Genomic DNA, 19,849 nt, shown 5'->3' on the forward strand with positions numbered 1-19,849 from the left:
CTCCTTGGAAAGGAGGAGCCATGTGAGAGGGCCCTGCCATCCGTGCATCATCGCATGCGGCAAGCTTTTTGCTTTTTCACTGGGAGAAGATCCTGTAGGTTTAACCGACACACGTTTAGAATACAAAATGACAACAGTATCTTAGAAAAAGTTCAAGAATCTACCTGCCTGCGATGATTTTAAAGGACATATGCTTAAAGTAACTTTAATCAATGCCAAGGCCAAACATTTTTTTACATTTATACAGCACTTTCTATTTTCAAAGAGCTTAAAACCATTTCTTAATGGCAAGTATTCATTTCTTCACTCAAAAATTCACTGCATGTCGGCTCCATGCCTTTTTATCAGCAACTGATCTCCTTCCTTCCACCCAGTGAACGGATCTTTCGGCTTCCTCTGCCGTCGAGAGCCAAGAACCACCACCTCCTTCATTTTCCTGTCCCAGAACGACGTCTTCGCCCCGTGACCCCAGGGGGACACAGTGTGCGGTCTCTGCCTCGCTTCCCTCCTCGGTGCCAGCGCCCTCCGCGCTCTGTGCGCCCGCGGCGCTGGGACGCATCCCCGGGCTGGCGGAGCCTGCCTTGGGGCTGCTCTGTGTGTGCTGTTTGGTCCCAGCGACTGTCCATCCCGAACCCCTGAGGAGTGTTTATTTTTTCAGTTGTTTTCCAAATCAGTTATGCAAGCGTGTGATCTATAAGAGCCAACCACCTCAACAGCTTCCCGTTTCTGCTTCTCCAGAAATAACTATCTTCAGCACTTTCATTACTTCGGTGTTTACCACCGTACTGCTATGTAACGCGGCTTCACTGCTCTTCCTGACTTCTTGGTGTTGGGTGCTGTCTGCTGGCCTCCCATCAGGAAAGCTGGTCCCTTCCACTGCCCACCCCATGGACTTTTATTTCTCACCTGCACTTCCTACTGTTACATCATTCATGGAATGCTATTTAGAATTCAGCCATGTAATGGCTATGATTACATATCCTTTTCTGTATACTTTGTTTTCCTTAGAGTTAAAGGCATTTTTCTCATTTGCTCAATTATCTATGTATTACCAGTGATTCTATCTTAAATTCTATTCCACTTAGCTAAGTCCCTCAAGAATTCACCCACACAAGGATCTGCCCCCGTTTTGTCTTCTTGAGGGCGTCTCTTCCGTGCTTCTCCGCCGGCCGCTCTCATCTGGCCCAGGTGCTTCCGACCCTGAGGCGTGGGTCTCCCTTTACCATCAACCTGGACCCTCGGCTCGCCTCTCATGTGTGTTGAGTCTTCTGTTTCCTTCATCTCATCCCTCCTTTCTCAGCATTCCGTCTTGCTTTGATTATGAGCACAACTTCTAGAAGTTTCCCTTTTAGAGGAAGGGGTTTCCTCACTGATGTCTTGGTGAGGTATTAAATTCTATGATGGAAGTAATTTTCTTCAGAATTGAAAAGGTACCACTCCTTTGTTCCCTGGGTGCTGGGAAGAAGACTGCAGCCATTCCCGATCCCTGGTCCTTGGAATGGGACTTGGCATTTCTCTCTTGCTTAGTGTTAGTTTATTTTCTATCCATAATGTTGGGTCTGTGGTAACTGCTTTCAGTCTGGCAATTCATGTCCTTTACGCTTTTTGGAATTCATTCTTTTGTGTAACTCCTATTATTTCAATGCTGCATTCTCCAGGATTAGTCCTTTAATTTTCCTTTTTTTATCTATTTTCTGTCTCACTTTCTTTTGTTCTATTTCCTGGAGATTTCCTCTACTTTATCTCTCAACACTACTGAATTTTTAATTTTGTAAATATGTTTTAAAGTTCTAAGTATTGTTTTTGTTCTTGAAACCATTCTTTTTTATGGCATCCTGATCTTGTTTCACGAATATAATACCTTTTCTCATTTCCTTTGGGAATATCAAAATATTTTTTTGTTTTAAGTTCTCTTCTCCCTGAAAAGTCCTGTCTCTCCTCTGATCTCATCCCACCTCCGTCTGTTTGCTTTGGCCTATTCTTCATGTGAGTGGGTTTCCTCGGTGTCTGGAAGTCCCTGACTGCCAGTTTAAGGGGAATGGACTGTTACAGATGGACTGTGTCTCTCTAAAATCCATATGATGAGGCCCTAAGTCCCCATGTGACAGGGACTTTAAAGAGGCAATTAAAGGCAATGAAGTCATAGGGTGGGTTTTAATGCAACAGAGTGCAGTGGGGAAGGGAGCCCCGGGACCCCCCTCACCCTGTGCACTCAGAAGGAAGGCCCTGGGAAGACAGCACAGAGGCCAGAAAGAGAGGTCTCACCAGAAACCAGCCCTGCCAGCACCTTCATCGTGGATCAGACTCCAGAACTGTGAGAAATAAAATCCTGTTGTTTCACCATCACATCTGTGGTATTGTTATGGCAGCCCTGGAAGACTAATACAGAGACTGAAGGCTGATCGAAAGGCCTGAGCCCAAGGCTGGGCTGGTCAGTATCAGTTTAAGCCTTGCTATACAACCATCTGGCTGTGCTGTTTGATTCCAGCAACTCTGACTTCAATCTCTTTTAAGTAGTGACTGGTTGGATTTCTCACAGAAACTTTCCCAAACTCTTGCTGTGAAGGTAAAGGCATTTTAGCTGCATTATAGCTCCAAGAATGAATGAAGAGAGCATGCACTAACCATATATATTGACCAAACCTCCCTTGCCACAGCTGTGCTCAGCGTCTTCCAGCTCAGAGACCTTCTATCTTCCCGTGATAGTTAATTTTATGTGTCAACTTAACTAGGCCATGGGGTACCCAGACCGACTGGCCAGACATTATTCTGGCCGTATCTGTATGGCTGTTTCTGGATACGATTGACATTTGAGACGGTAAACTGAGTAAGGCGGATTGCTCTTCCTAACGTGGGGGAGCTTCATCTAGTAAGTTCAAGACCTGAGTAGAAAAAAAGGCTGAGTGAGGGGGAGCTCCTCCGGCCTAACTGGTGAGCTGGGACACTGGTCTTTTCTAGCCTTTGAGTTCAAACCATAACATCGGCTCCTGTTGGGTCTGGAGTCTGGCAGATGTAGGGCTGTAGCTCATACCACGGCTCTCCCGGTTCTGAGGCCGTTGGGCTTGGCGGGAACTACACGCAGCTGTCCTTGTTTCCACCTTTCTGACTGCAGATCTTGGGGCTTCTTCGGTCTCCATATGTCGATGTGCCCTGTGCATGTGTGTGTACTTACACACCTTACTGTCTTCTTTCTCTGGAGATTCCCAATACACTTGCCCTCCAGAGTACAAGCCTCCCATCTTCTGTGGAGGCAGGTAAGGAGATACCATCTGGAGGCCTGAGGTGGAGGGGGAATGGAGAAATCTGACTGCAGATTAAATTGTCTTCATCCTTCCTTACTTTAGCCCCCTCTCTTCCTGCCTCACTCTCCCTTCCAGGACTGCCAGCCAGTTCTTGAGCCATTTCAGGATTCTGTGGCATATCTTAAGTCAGTTCTCGGTCTGGTGCTTGGCCTCCCCTCATTGCCGGTTGGTGTCTGGGCTTCCCTGGGTGCTGAGGTCAGTCAGCTGTCTATCTTCCTGCCACTGCAATTTTGTTGCTCTTGTTTCTTCTCCTGTCTTCTTTATCCCTGTGCATTAATAATCCCTGTAATAAAATCTCTACTGTAGTTTCAGTAGGATTTGGGAAAGAATGAAATTAGATCTTTTCAACCTGAAGTCCAACTTATTCTTTCTAAAACTGTTAGCATTCCTAAAAAAAAAGTTTAGCCCTTTAGTTCACTTAGTTCACATATTACACAGTTGGAATTTACACATTTCTCTTTCAAAATAATCAATATAAAGAACAAAGTATATGCTAATTTAATATTAGTACTTAGTATCCCCTCTATAAAAGTGGAGAAGTTTGGGTAATACTGGGAATTATTTTTATGTATTGTTTATGCATCTTTTATATATACACTAGTAGTGCTCCTTTGTTCTGGAGACTGTGCAAGAGTCAGTAATCCCAGAACCCACAAGAACAGTATCTATCAGCAAAAGGCATTATGAAAGTGGTGTCTTATAACTCTCTGTCTTTTTTTTCCACCCAAACACAATAGATTCTGTGTTTTCTGAGGACTGTGTTCAAAGACAGAAGAAACTGTGTGTTCTGGTTAGGAAAAACAATCAACAGTGTTAAAGCTGTGGCTATGCTTTTGGCCCAATGGGCACTTACAGACAGGCCTCACCAACAGCCTTCACATACACGCCGTCCTCTGTGGGTCTGCCGTAGAGATCGGATGGCGTGTCAGTAAGCACCTGGCACAACGCCTGCACGGTGATCGCTCAGCAAACAGCGGCTCCTGTTGCCAATGCGAAGCTTCTTCTGGTCTTCCAATCAACACGACTATGTTACAGTGCAATGATGTCACTTGAATTCATTATCTTAGCACCAGCTGAAGTTTAGCAGATGTCTATTTGGCTACAGTTACAAAGGGGTGACGCTCATAAACTTTCTTGACAAACAACTAGATATGCATCTCCATAGAGTTGAAGAATGTTGATTTCCTCCGCACTAACACGTAGAGGAGCATCAGAAAAGGACATGAAACTGCTGTTCTCTGACAACCTCAACTGGTTGTACCTACATATTCTCAAAATTTCAAAAGCAAAAAAAGAATTCCAGCATCCTCAAGCCTTACTTTCCAGAACTGATAAGACACTTACGGCTTCCCCTGCCCCACGTACCTCACTCCGGCTCACAAAGTGGGGCCCGACCCGACCCGTGCCCGTCTCCTCCACCAAGGACACCTTTCTGTTTCTGCTCATCCCTCGTGAGGTTCCTTGTGTGAAACATTTCCTCGGCCTAGAATCCTCTTCCTCGGACTGTCACAAGGCCGGCTCCTTGTTCTGAGCTGAACTCAGCTCACCTCCACAGAGGCCTTCACTAGCCAGGAAGGTCTCACCCAGCTGTTACTGGTCATACGGAGCCATTTCAAGCGGCCATACTGTAGCTGCTGGTATTCTGGACTTTTGGGTGCTCGTTGCTCTGCTCCCTACACTACAACATTCACCCCACGAGAACAGGGCCCTTCCCAGCGCTGCCACGGCCGCAGTGCCCGGCACACGGCGGCTCAATAAAAACTGGCTGGGCGAGTGGGAAGGACGGCCGCCAAGCAGTCCTCGTGTGTGGCTTCTCGGCCCGCATCTCAGCCCCAAGAGTCCTTGACATGGGCTCTACCACACAGGACTGGGCCTGATGCGCAGCTTTTAGAGCGTGGGGATTTTATTTTGTTTTCTTATTTTTTTTAACAACCAGAAAATAGAAATTTATTTTTAGATTTTTCTTCGGTTAGTTTTTTAAACTATTCATTTTCCAGGCCGTCAAGATTAAACGACTACTAACACTGATGATTTTAACAACAAATAGGTATTATAAACAAGACAATGGCCCCAAACAGGGTCACCCACGTGAGCCCCCCGCCCCCCGACGGAAGCTCAACCAGGGCTCTGGCTTCACAGAGAGGCAACCTTACACCAGTTCACCTGGAGGCCCCTGCCCGGCGCTTGGGAGGAGCCTGGCGGACAGGCCCCTCCCGCCCCCCGCGAGGCTGCTGACTGTGCAGCGATGAACGCACTCTTCCGACCAGCGCAGGTCCCTTCTATCTAGAAGTCATTCACCTATGCAGCTTCTCAGAGACCCTTTTCGTCTGCTGGACTGGGCTGTCGATTCATGAGTCATTCAGTTAAGCCAATAAGATCTTTAAAATGCACTCAGATTTTTTTAAGACAGGTTTATAGAAATATGTATTTTTTATTTGTTTTCTTAAACTGAGACACTGACATGACATAATTGGTTCTTAACCTTTTGTGGAATAAGGGCACCTTTTAAGGATCTGATGAAAAGAGTGAGTCTTTCAACAGAGGAAAAAAATACATCTAGATTCTTCCACTGTTCTACACATTCAGTTGGTTTCCAGACCCTCTGAGGTCTACGGATGGAGAAACCCAGGTCAGGAAACTGCCGTACAGTTTTTAATTCCCTTTAGAACCACCTCAAAGCACAGGAATTTCAGAACATTCATCTCACCACTTACTGACCACATAAGAAGGCCAGTTTGGTTTGTCTCATTATTTTAAAAATCCAGAGAAATAAATGCTATAATTTCTATTCCCAGAAGCACAATATATTTTTGTAAGGCTGCATGGTGATGATTCAGCATCTACTAATGACAATGTAGAAAGTATCATTTAACACTCTTCATATCATATTAATTTTTGAGACTTTTAGTAACATAGTTTCAATTCCATTACAAAAGCAGCACTGTAGAACAAAGCACTAAGGAAAGAAATTTAGGGTACATAGTAAATGCAGTTCTTAACTAAGTCAAGTTATGCTTTGTAACTTTGTTTTTTTTTTAAGTTCATTGTTTGGAATCAGGCTGCACTTTTTTCTTAGTAAATGATGATTATATTCTCATAAAACTTCCACACCCAAAAATCCCAAAACAATAACAAAAAAATCTAACCAATTATTTAGCCTGTAGGTTGTGTGTGCCGTTTCACTTACATTTAAGTACCATTTATAAACTGCTTCTATGCATTTTTCCCAGTTTCAGGTTATATTGCGCTAATGTTGTAGTGGTGTCTTTTTCATTCTGTCCCACATCTCTGTGAGCCCAGATTCTGGAAGCACCACCTTTTTTCTTGACCTATTTTTCTCTACTGGGTTTATATGAAACATATTATTCATTAACCAGATGGTCAAGTATGTTGTTCTCATGAACGAGCCTACTTCTCAAAATTAGTGTCCATCCACCTTCATCAGCAATTATGTGGCCAGCTTACATACATTTAATCTTTCATTCAATGGTCCCGCATCATTGGTGTCCACCATCTATAAGCAACATCCTACAGTGGCTATGCTAATGTGGACAGAAAGTAAACTGAGGCAGGAGAAAGCCGGCCAGGTGGCACAGACGACTCTACACATTGGTCCTTAGCAGGCCCCCCACAGCTTCAGGGTGTCTGCACACTCCAAAGACATACTGACATTTCTAGGCAAATCTGCTCCTCTCTGAGTAGAGTACGTATGTATGTGTGAATGTATATATGCGTGTATAGTAAATATTATACATCATCAGATTCTCAAAAGATGTTAACCATTTACCTAGAATTAGAAATCACGAAGGTCTCTTATAAACTACTCATTTGGTGTCCATAGAAGCCAATATTCTTTAAATGTCTGATGTTTTGAGAGGACTGCTTGAGCCCTCTGAGGGAGGGAGGAAGACGGGAGCAGGGTGGTATCCCGGTTTGGTCACCCCACTAGGCAATTCAAAAGGCCTGAAGTGAGCTAGGCTCTCCCCCTTTGGAAGGCAGTTATAGGTAAATCCTCTGGGAGTCTGAAGCCCCATTTCAGGTGGCTTCTCATAGTTTTAGTTCTGACCCACATGTAGTCCCTCTCCCTTAGCAGAGTTCTAATAGGAAACTGTTTTCCCCATCTCTCTACTTCCAATGATGTTGGGCATCATTTGCTCACTTGCTGATAGAGTACCAGTCATGTAACTTGCCCATAGTTTTGTGCAGTTTAGGCTTTGTCAGGCCTAGATGCTGAAAGGAAAGAGTCCCTAAGACCTATGGGAGGGTAAGCAGGTATGGTCAGGTAAAGAGCACTACACTAGTAGGCGGGGGAGTCGGTAGGCCACAGAGTTCAGGACGCCATCCTAATCAACGCTTGAGATATAAATGTTGCTGAAAAGTATTTTTTTTAGGACAGTGACATCTAAAGCTAGCAAGATATTTAGGAATTAAAGAGTAAGGATTATGATATTTTTTTAACCTTTGTAAATTTCCTTGAAATCTTCATTTGTTTTTCTCCTCTTTTCCACAGAGATTAGCAAGAAGTCAAAATGGAAAAGGAATCTGGGCCCAACCAGGAAGCACTGGCACCTCGGGGCTCACCTGAACCTGGTCCTGGGGTGAAATAAGGCACAGTCACGAGTGGGAAGGCAGAGGCGATGACTGGGGGCAGGGGCAGATGACGCTCAGCGCCAGAACCTCGCCGGAGCAGCCGGACAGCACCAGCGTCTGCCTGCGGCCCCGGCTCTTCCCCCATTGGGGCCCCACCAGGAAGCAATGGGTAAACAACCATACCTTGCCAAGCCTCCGGGACCACAGATTCCTACATCTTTAATGCTGCCATGTTGGTTAAAGCATCTGGCCGTTAAATGAGTAAAATTTTGGCTCTAAATTTCTATACATTTAAAATAGAAATCGAGCGTTCTGTATTTTAATTAAGTCTCACAGAGCTTTATTTCAGATGCTGGTTTTCTTTTTCCCTGCCACTGTAATTTATTATAGGTCGGGTGTTAAGAAGCAGAGTATACAGCCAGGATGCTTGGTTTTAAATCCTAACTCCACCACTAGCTATGTGGGTTTGATCAAGTTACTGTGCTCTTTGCGACTCAGTTTCCTCAATTATAAAGTAGGGTAAGAATAGTCATTACCCTGGGTTGTTGTGAGATTCAGTGCATCATATCTGTAAAGAACCAAGTGATGGCACCTGGTGAGCCCTACAGTCGGTAAAAGCTACCCACATCACCTGGTTTACAAGCCAGAGGGAGTCTTCCTTCAAAGTGTCCGGTTCACTCTTTTCTACCTACTCTCTGTTCCCCAGCAAAGCGCAGACCTCTCTGGCCTCACGCAATACGATCCCACACAGCCTTTCTCCTCTCTGATGCGTCCTGCGTGTTCCCACTGTCCTCTTCCTGGAATCCCACTGAGGCTGTGTCACTCCTCTGTGCAAAAACACCTACACAGTGCACGTTGCCTATGGACCACAGATGGTGTCCCCTTGTGATGGCTCGGCCTGTCACCATTACCCGGGAACATTCTCAAGGGCTCACCAGGCTGCCACAGCCGGTGATTACAGCTCAAGATTCCCTTGACTGGTCCCAAACCACCTTCTGAAAGTTCTTTTCATTATTCACTATAAACCCCGTATTTTAGAATTCTTACCATTTTCTAAAAACTCCATACACTTGTACCTCACTCCTAACATGTATACAGTGTAAAGCTCAGCTTAAAAGTTACTTTTTTGCTGACAATGACCTTGATCATCCACTCAAAAGCTTTCAAATTGTAACAGCCCTTGCGTCACTCTCGGGACAGCTGCATTACCACGATTTGCATCACTCTCGTCCTGTCTGGGTCACGTGCTACTTGAGAGTAAGGAACACCCTGGAGCCGTGGATATGTACAGCTCCCAGCCTAGAGCTTTGCCTCGAGAAGCTTATCTGATAGAAGGTAAATTAGTTAATGTTATCCTAACTGCAGTTTAACTCTCATTTTAAAAATAGCAGTCCTAATGGCTAAGGTGACCGAGAGACTCATATTAGTCCTCAAAGCCATGTTTTGGCCATTAAGGGGAACAGGACGACTGTGGTCGCCACGCGCTGGTGCGACCTGCCAGCAGAAAGCCTTCCTCCACTTCCGACCTGCCTGCATAGCTCCAGCTGCTAACAGTAGATGAAATCAAATCAAACTGTCTCACAGGTGGTCTTCAGATTCTTTAATGAGACAGGGTTTTCGGTACCGGACGTATCAGCCATTTGGATAACCTTTTCAGACTCGTGGAGAGCATCCTGATGATCATTTTAATGCCATCTGACTGGTTCTGGGTTAACCTGGTACGAAGAATGAAGAGGGCAGCTGGTGGCGGCCTCAGGGCTCCTGGGCTCTGACAAGACTTAATGTCAAGTGAGCTGGGAAGAGCCGCACACAGTACTGCTTCGCTTCATCTTCCCAGTGGCCCCAGTGATACCAGCCACGTGTTTGTGATTGATTATGGAGCCTACTGGAATTTACATGTAGAAGTCTTCCTCTGTCTTTCTACATCTCTTTGTCTTAAAATAACGAGTTCCAAGCACCCAGAAAGCAGTTTGAAAGGATACTTCTTGATTTCAGAGATCACAAAGGCTCAGAGGAAAGGCAAAAAGGAATACGGGTTACCTGGCAAGTATTTTGTGACTCCAACAGTGTGTCTTTGACACCATGCAATGCCCAGATAAAGTTGGTGGATGACAATCACAGTATTTCAGGAGAAACATTTCACTCATGACCTATGCACTCTGCCTAAGAATTAAAGATATTTCCCCCATGAATTTACCCAGCTCCTCCTGGCCTACACTAATTTTTGATCTGCAGGATTGTTGGGGACAGAAGCTCTACATGTACTACCAGCTGTTTAAATACACAGGCACTTTGGTGAAATAAATCCCTGCCTTTGCCATGTTAGTTTCCCCTCTCTGTCCTGCCACACTCAATTTAAAGTATCTTGTTTAATGAAAAGTAGAGTCTGAGGATTGAAAACTGTTAGAAATAATTCAAAGATTTAGAATCGATTAAAACTAAGAAATGAAAAATCTTGCAGACTACACAACTGTGATGAACCATCCATCATAAAAGGAAAAGTGTTTATAAAGATTTCTGAGGTTTCATAGCCAACTTTTTCCTTTGTGATCCTATGAAGTACTTGGGATTAAAAATTCTTATGCTAAAAATAGGTAACTACCAGTGGAGAAACCAGACACTTTAACCAAGGAATCAAATTTAACACCTCCAATGAGGCCACGGGGACACCATGTGCCACCAGGTGTGATATTCTGAGAAAGACATAACATCATTTACTCAGCTTAACAGGGCAAAACAGACACCATGAATCTGATCATGAGGAAAACCCAGACCCATACTGGGGGGCACTCCATAAAATAACTCACCAGTGTTCTTTAAAAAGGTCAATATATCATGAAAGAGAAAGAAAGACCAAGAAACTATCTGGGTTAAAGGGGACTAAAGAGATATGTTCTTACAACTTCTCTCAGTTTAAAATAATTTTCAAGAACTTGAAAATTTTTCTGAGGCCTATAAATTAAAAAAATATAACTTCTCTAATAGAAACACAGCTTTGGAAAACAACACTTTTTTGGTTAAAATGTTCTGAAATTATTTTGAATTTCTGGGATAGATATTTTATAGTTTACAAGAACATGGAGCAAAGATTCAGAAAGAATGGAGTCTAAGCCTCAGGCGTTTCACTTAATAGTTAGGTAACTTTGGGCAAGTTTATCTAACTTCTCTGGGCCTCAGGTAACTCCTCTGTAAAGTAAAAAGTAATACCAGATATCTACAAGCATTGTTGAAAGAATAATATGAAAATATGTACAGGGAAAGTAGACTGTTTTTGGCACATATTAACATTCAAACAATGGAAATTTATTTTCCCTGCCCTTATAACTTCTAACCTTATATGCCACTTCTATAAATGCACTTTATTATGAGTAGCAAAAATAAAAGATCAGGCCTATTCATCTTAAATCATAAGCTCTCACAAAGAACCTAACTAACAGTTATTTAATTAATAATAACATTGGGCAACAAAAGCAAAAATGAACAAGTAGGACCACATTAAACCAGAAAGCCTCTGTACAGCAAAGGACACCATCAGCAGAACAAAAAGACAGCCTACAGTGTGCGAAAATATATTTGTAAATGATTTATCTGATAAGGGGTTAACATCCAAAATACATAAGAACTCATACTCCTCCTCAATACCAAAAAAACAAATAACCTGATTAAAAAATGGGCAGAGGACCTGAACAGACATTTGTCCAAAGTAGAGATACAGATGGCCAACAGGCACATGAAAAGATGCTCCAAATCACTAATCATCAAGGGAAATGCAAATCAAAACCACAATGAGATATCACCTCACCCCAGTCAGAATGGCCATTATCCAAAAGACAAGAAATAACAAGTGTTGGTGAGGATGTGGAGAAGAGGGAGCCTCCTACACTGTTGGTGGGAATGTAAATTGATGCAGCCACTATGGAAAGCAGTATGAAGTTCCTCAGAAAAACTAAAAATAGAAATACCATTTGACCCAGTAATTCCACTTCTAGGAATTTACCTGAAGAAAGCAAAAGTCAGTGATTATAAAAGACACATGCATCCCAGTGTTTACTGCTGCATTATTTACAATAGTCAAGATATGGAAGCAACCAAAGTATAACTCAATAGATGAATGGATAAAGAAGATGTGGAACATATATACAATGGAATACTATTCAGCCATAAAAAAGAAATAAATCCTGCCATTTGCAACAACATGGATGGACCTAAAGGGTATTTTGCTAAGTGAAATGTGCCAGGCAGAGAAAGACAAATACTATATGATTTCACTTTTATGTGGAATCTGAAAACAAAATGAACAAAATAGCAGTAGACACACAGACAGGGAGAAGTGACTGGTGCTTACCATGAGTGGGTAGGGAGGGGGAGGGGTACAGAGGAGCACAAAAATCTCAATCATAGTATAAGTTGGTCATGGGATGGAAGTGCAGCATAGAGAATACAGCCAGTGTTTCCGTAGCATCTCTCTCTGTTGACAGACAGTAACTACACTAGTTGGGCTGAAGACTTAATTTATGTACATAACTGTTTAATCACTGTGTTGCACACTGGAACCAATATAATACTGTGTATCAACAGTACTTCAATTAAAAAAAAATGATGTTCACTAAAAAAAAACCCTTGTCAATCTGAAAGTTTATCTGCTCGTATTTCACCTTTTGGGCTTCAATTATGAAATAAACATGGTTCAAAGAGGCAAAAGTTAGAAAAGAGTGCCGTGTTAAATTACCAAATATATTCTGATATTAAATTACAAAACACATCTGATATTAGCTCTGACACTTGGAACTACAGTTTTAAGTCCCTTTAAGGTTATAAATATGGGGTTATTAATGAACCATAGTTATTAGAGAAAAATAAGACAAAAAATAAGATCATTATACAGTTCTTTGTCTTTAGAAGTAACTCTGAAGAATCTACTAATGTCTCAAATTGTTAAGGTAATAAAAAGTGAGTTCAAATTGAATATTACAATTTTAATAAATCAAGTTCATATAAAAAGCATAAAGGAATTATGTAGATCCTTATAATTTTTCTGAAACTTATATACCACAAAGCATGTAATCACCACTGAAAATAAAGTCAGCCCAAAATATAATAAAGATGACTTTCCAAAGGACAGGATTTATATTTTAATATGAATCCTCTCAGTCCTTCTCAAATGCAATACTCCCAACCATTCAGCATCTGAGAGAAAAACTTATAACCAAATATCTTCCTATTTTTGATAATTATAAATTCATAAGAGAAGCAGGATAAAAATAAATGCCAAAAGGAGAGCAAAAATTAAACAATCTTAACAAATTAAGTGTACATTTTCTACAGAAGGTTAAAAAAATGACTTCCTATAAGTTTGCTATGAAGTACAAATTAAAACTGCTGTCACTGAATGCAAGGCTGAGTCATGCCTCACTCTTCATTGTCCTAAAGTCAGGATATTTTAGAAAACTTGAGAAGTTAAGACTTCCAAGACAAACCATGGTTGCAAAGTACAGCCACCTGATTTCTTTCTTGCAATGACCTATAATTAACAAGACAGCCACAGGAGAGGGCTTGGGGTATCAACAATCATCTGTGCGTTTCTTTTCTGTCCTACCACCCTATACACAGCCAATCCCACAACAGCACAGCTGTGTCCCTGGAGTGAGCGCGCACACGTGTGGTGCATGCCTCGTCCTGCAAGTCTGACGACACAAAGCTGGTTTACATGACGATGGGATTCCCTTCATCAGTGCCACACCAGGACTTAATAATTAAGGTAGGCAGTGCTCTGTGGCAAGTACGAAAGTGAGAAACAGGGCAGAAAATTAGGGAGATGGTGAGGGTACTCTGAGAGAAGGTTGGGATTTTCTGAAAGAACGACTCAGGGTAAAAGGAATTAGACTCATGCTTAAAAAAACAGGCACCCACAGTAGTAAAGCTAACAGAGGTCTCCCCGGGGGCACCTCTCCGGCAGGGCTGCGCTGGACAGGTGCCTGGGAGCTGAGGTGCTGCATCAGCCCAGGTCCATGCGCGCTTCACTTACCCCCGAGGGCACTTCCTTCCGAGATCGTGACAAGACACTCTGCCTCGATTACTCCAAATTAACCCCATTTGTTAAACCCGCTAACATTTCAGTTTCAAGATGGTAAACAAGCTAAGGGCTTGAAGCACTGGTCAGGCCAGGCACCAGCGATACCAGCAAGCTCCCCTCATGCAGCTGAGGCTTAGCAATTCCTGCTATTTTCACATTCTTCAAAGCTCCGAACATTAACGTCCCTTTTCCTTTAGTCGTTTACTGTGAGAGTGGAATAAAAGGGAAGTGAACTGCTCAGATCGAAAAGATTTAAAAGTAATCCACCCATAGCTCCAACTTTTTCAAATGTTCCGAAATCCAGTAGTTGTGTGCAGAAACACACACACACACACACACACACACACACACACACGCACACTAAGCTTATCTTACGGTGCTTGGAACAACAAAAACACAAAGGAGACTACAAGGGAAAAGCCAGTCCTGTAGCTGCCCTGTAGGAACAATTTGGGGAGAAACCAAATCAATTTGGGATCATGCTAAAAAGCTTCTGTACAGTAAGGACACCATCAGCAGAACAAAAAGGCATCCTATGGTATGGGAGAATATATTTGGAAATGACATGTCCGACAAGGGGTCAACATCCAAAATATATAAAAAGCTCACAGGCCTCAACACCCAAAAGGCAAATAACCTGATTAAAAAATGGGCAGAGGATCTGAACAGATACTTCTCCAAAGAAGAAATTCAGATGGCCAACAGGCACATGAAAAGATGCTCCACATCGCTAATCATCAGGGAAATGCAAATTAAAACCACAATGAAGTATCACCTCACACCAGAAAATACTAGGAACAACAAATGCTGGTGAGGATGTGGAGAAAGGGGAACCCTCCTACACTGCTGGTGGGAATGTAAATTCAACCACTGTGGGAAGCAGTATGGAGGTTCCTCAAAAAACTAAAAATAGAAATACCATTTGACCCGGGAATTCCACTCCTAGGAATTTACCCTAAGAATGCAGGAGCCCACTTTGAAAAAGACATATGCACCCCTATGTTCATCACAGCACTATTTACAATAGCCAAGAAATGGAAGCAACCTAAGTGTCCATCAGTAGATGAATGAATAAAGAAAATGTACATATACACAATGGAATACTATTCAGCCATAAGAAAGAAAATCCTACCATTTGCAACAACATGGATGGAGCTGGAGGGTATTATGCTCAGTGAAATAAGCCAGGTGGAGAAAGACAAGCACCAAATGATTTCACTCATCTGTGGAGTATAAGAACAAAGGAAAACTGAAGGAACAAAACAGCAGCAGAATCACAGAACCCAAGAATGGACTAACCATTGCCAAATGGACTAACAGTTGACTAGGGAGGATGGGTGGAAAAGGAGGGAGAAGGGGAATAAGGGACATTACGAGTAGCACACATAACGTAGGGGGAGGCACAGGGGAGGCAGTATAGCACAGAGGAGACAAGTAGTGACTCTACAGCACCTTACTATGCTGATGGACAGTGACTGTAATGGAGTATGTGTGTGGGGGGGTACTTGCTAATGGGGGGAATCTAGTAACCACAGTGTTGCTCATGTGGTTGTATATTAATGATACCAAAATAAAAAAATAAAAAATAAAAAACCTTAAAAAAAAATCAGGTTGGGGAGGGATGGGATATAAACAAGGGCAGGGGTCTGGAGGGACTGGCACTGGTCCTTCTGAGCAGAAGAGGCTCAGGATGGTCCAGGGGGCAATCACGTGGCCATGAAGAGCCCGCACATCCCCAGTGCCAGCCTGGGCAAGAGGCAGAAACAAACTGCAAAGCCCTAAATCTCAGGCATGTTGAAGGTTCCTTGTGACTGACTGTCAGGCCTACCACCGTTGGGTTTGGGAGCCTAGAGTAAATCAAAAGCCAATTAAGTGACCTTCTGTAGAATAAATTAATATTCCCTATTAAACACAGAATAACTTTGCTGACACGTAGTTAAGTCTAGGACTTAGAATTTCTAAGTCCCAAAGAAGAATATTTCTTGAAGGTCTCAGGAGTAAGTCCAGAGATTTCTTAAATCCACTTATTCATCTCCATATCTTCCAGAACAATCTCCTAATTGGGCTTTTCAGACTCTTACTTCCCCCTTTACTGCACCTAGAAAAAGCTTTCAAAAACAAATATGATGACTGCTATTCTGTGGCTTCTACAACCCACAGGACAGTCAAAAGTTGTTTAATGGTTTATAAAGCCATCTTAGTCCAAGTCTTGCCTAGAGTTCGTGCTCACTGACAGCAGCCCACCCCTCGGCTTGCCCTGCACACCGTCAGCACCAGCAGAACAGCGACGCGGTGTCACACGCTTACTGCCCAAATGTCATGCCCGCAATGCTCGCTCAGTGTTCCATGACCAACTTTACTCCCAGGGTCTTCCCATGCTGTTCCCTCCAGGACCCAGAGGCGGAAGGGATGAGCATGGAGCACGGGGGGAACGACCTACAGCCAGGCATGGAGGCATAATGTGCGCTGGAGGGAACAGCAAGACGGAAGCGGACAGGGAGGCCGGAGCTGCTGTGCGACCTGGGGCAAGTCGGCTCATCACTCTGAGCCTTGGTCTTCTCAGGACCCTCACTTCACAGAGCTGTGAGAATTTTATTAGGTAATGCATACGTGCTCAGAACAATGTTGGCACATGCTGATTGCTAAATACATGCTAACTTTCATTGTGACTTCTGTTATGTCATATGATCAGGCCTGAAGATTACTGTGCCTTTGGCTAGCATCAACCTTCCACAGACCTAGGAACGATCATGTGTCATCTTGTGGCAAAGCAAACCCTGAGGAGCATAAAGAGCTCAAAGATCAAGTAGCTGTCTCAGAAAGCCAGCAGATGCACTCAGATCAAAACACCCCCATGCTGGCTAATAGTTTCCTATTGCTGCAGTAACAACTCAGCACAAACTTAGAGCCTTAAAAACACAAACGTGTGATGCTGCAGTTTGGAGGTAGGAAGTCCAGAGCGGGTGTTGCAGGCTAAGTCACGTTGCAGGCACAGCTGCCTTCCTCCTGGAGGCTCCAGGGGGTATGTGCTCCTTGCCTTTTACAGCTTCTGAGAGGCCACAGCTTTCCTCAGCTCACGCCTCACCCTTGATCCTCAAAGCACAATTAAGAAGACATTAGAAGGGAACTACAAATTACAGTCTCCTATAAACAAAGATGCAAGAATTCTTCACAAGATTCTAGCAAACTGACTGAAATAACATAAAAAATAATGTATCATGACCAAGTAAAGCTTATCTCAGGAAGGCAAGGCTGATTTAAACACCTGAAAACCATTCACAGGCTTCAGACACAAAAAAACAAACAATAAGATTATTTTAACAGATGAAGAGCAAGCGATAAAAATTTGATTCCATTTATGATTAAAACACCCACATACACAAACACACACATACAAACTCTACATAAAATAGAAAGGAACTTCAGTTCACTTTTATAATGAATCGTGAAATTCTGAAAACTCCCCTTGAGTTTGGGAAGATGAGAAAGATACCCAATTCTACTCAACAGTGTACTGGAAGCCCCAGCCAGTACAATCAAACGAGAAAGAAATGAAAGGGATGAGGATCAGAAAGGAAGAAACAAAACTATCAGGAGATGATGTAATTGCATACATAGAAAAATGTGAAAAAAAAAAAGGAAAAAAACCCTATAGAAAACTACCAGAATCAGTAAGTGAATTTAGCAAATTTTATGGGAGAAAGATAAATATATGAAAACCAATCATATTTCTAAATAGCAGCAATAATTAAAACTTGAAAATCAAACATTTTATAGTATAAAAGGAACACTTTTAGACTATATTTAGAGATGCAGGAATAAAATCAATGACACGCAACGCTGGTACCCAGAGAACTATGGCGCATCACTGAGGGGAGCAGAGAGGGTGGGAGCAAAGAAGAGGTACGCTTTTTCAAAGAGAGAAAACGTGGTATTATTACCATGTCAATTGCCCCCAAAGTGATCTATAGAATCAATATAGTCTCAATGAAAATTCCAGCAGGGTTTTTTTTGTGTGTAAAAATTGACAAATTTAGAAAAACATTGGTCCAAGAATAGTTAAGACAATAAAAAAAAATAAAAATAAACAGTTGAACTACTTCGAAACCTGAATCCAGACTTAATTGTAAAGCTATGGTACGAAACTGTGACTCGGTAGAAATATTGACTAACAGACCAAAGAAACAAAATAAAGCTCCAGAAGGCACCCACACGTACAGACACAGTTTACGATAAAGGGGACCAGGCAGAGCAGTGGGGGAAGGATGAGATCTTCAATAAGTGGTAGAGACTCAAATGGATAATGTTGCAGAAAAAAAGTCTTGACCTCAGCATCTCATATTTTAAAAATAAATTCCAGAGGGACTGAAAATCTAAAGGTAAAAGGCAAAATCATAGGATTTGCAGAAAAGCACACCAAGCATATCTTCATGATGGTGTGGGTAAGGAAATTTTAAACAGGACCCAAACAGCACTAAAACAAAAAGAAAAATATTGATGAATTCTACTATATGAAAATCAAGAATGTCTGCTCTTCAAAAGGCACCATTAAGAGAGTGAAAAGACCAGTTACTGAATGGAAGAAGATATTTAAATTACCATAACCAACAAGGGACTTGTATCCAGAATATATAAATAATTTCTATAAATTGGAGAAAGCTGGTTGGGTGAGGACAAAAAAGGTAAGCTAATAGGTAAATGGGCAAAAGGTTGAAACAGGCACTTCATGAGAAAGTATATCCCAATGTCCAATAAACATAAAAGAAGTATTCAATGTAATAAGTAACAGGGAAATATAAAACCACAGTCAGATTGCTTTACAAAACATAACAACGCCAAGTGTTGACGAGATTATGGAGGTACTTGCATTTTTATATATTGCTGTAGGGACTGTAAATTTATTCAACTGTTTGGGAAAACTATTTGGTAGTATCTAGTAAAGCAGATCAATTGTATTTCTATGACCTAACAATTACACTCCCAATTTTCCACATTTAAATCATCCTATTTTAATACATTTATGAACATGTAAGGAATAAATTAAGTTGAGGTTTACTGTGAAAGCAATACATACCTTAAATAGAAAGGCAGACAGACAGACAGAAAGCAAGCATCAAATACATTCCCCAGTAAGTAACAAATCATGAAAAGGGTCTCTTAAGAAGCAGGGTAAATATGAAACCTCCTTTGCTCACAGATATGTAAATGTTGCTTTTATTTTGAAACATCCAAGGATTTATCTTATAAACACAGGTAAATACTAGGTATTAGCTAATTTTTTTTTCCCTAGTGTCATCTGAACCTTACTCTACCCACATCCCCACCTTGCAAAAAAAGTGGTATTTGTCTAAGGTCATTTAATTCACCCAAGGTCCCCCAACCCCTCCCTGACCCATACTTGGAAAACTCCCCATGCTTTCAACTGTAAGGGCCATGCCGTGAGCCCGCTGTGCTGAGGGGGGCGACACAGCTTTATTTGTTAGCTACTGACTAAGCGCACACCTTACGGGGAAAAGATCTCACCACTTGTGCTGGAACTTGTTCCATTTTTGCAGCAGGAGTCCCTGGTCTTGGGTAAAACTGGTTAATAAAGAGGCTTGGAAATTTGTACTCCTCGACAAGTTTCACTGTTTCTTGAAAATCTTGATCTGTTTCTCCAGGAAAACCACAGATAATATCGGTAGCAACAGTTATTCCAGGCACTCTAGAAAACAAGATAAAGATGTACAAAGTTGACTACAATCCACAATTACTCTATTTCCTTGACATTTTAAATACCATTATTCCTTTAAAAATTGAATTTTATTTTTATGAAAGGGACATTTGCAAATAGATTTAAAGAGCCCGAAGTTCTAAAAGTTTATGAAAAACTGTGGCCCCTGAC

At 42.1% G+C, this 19,849-nt stretch overlaps 1 protein-coding gene across 3 annotated transcripts in view; it reads right to left on the bottom strand.

Moving 5' to 3' along the window:
• The window catches only part of CDKAL1 (CDK5 regulatory subunit associated protein 1 like 1), a 615,335-nt gene that overhangs the window by 121,636 nt on the left and 473,850 nt on the right, over positions 1 to 19,849 (bottom strand). For all 3 annotated transcript variants that reach the window (XM_057494166.1, XM_057494167.1, XM_057494165.1), the window contains one exon: positions 19,489 to 19,669. In XM_057494166.1, coding sequence (XP_057350149.1) covers positions 19,489 to 19,669 — 181 coding nt within the window. The remainder of the gene's footprint in view (positions 1 to 19,488; positions 19,670 to 19,849) is intronic.

Source organism: Manis pentadactyla, chromosome 16, assembly GCF_030020395.1.
Source record: "Manis pentadactyla isolate mManPen7 chromosome 16, mManPen7.hap1, whole genome shotgun sequence".
Lineage (NCBI taxonomy): Eukaryota > Metazoa > Chordata > Mammalia > Pholidota > Manidae > Manis > Manis pentadactyla.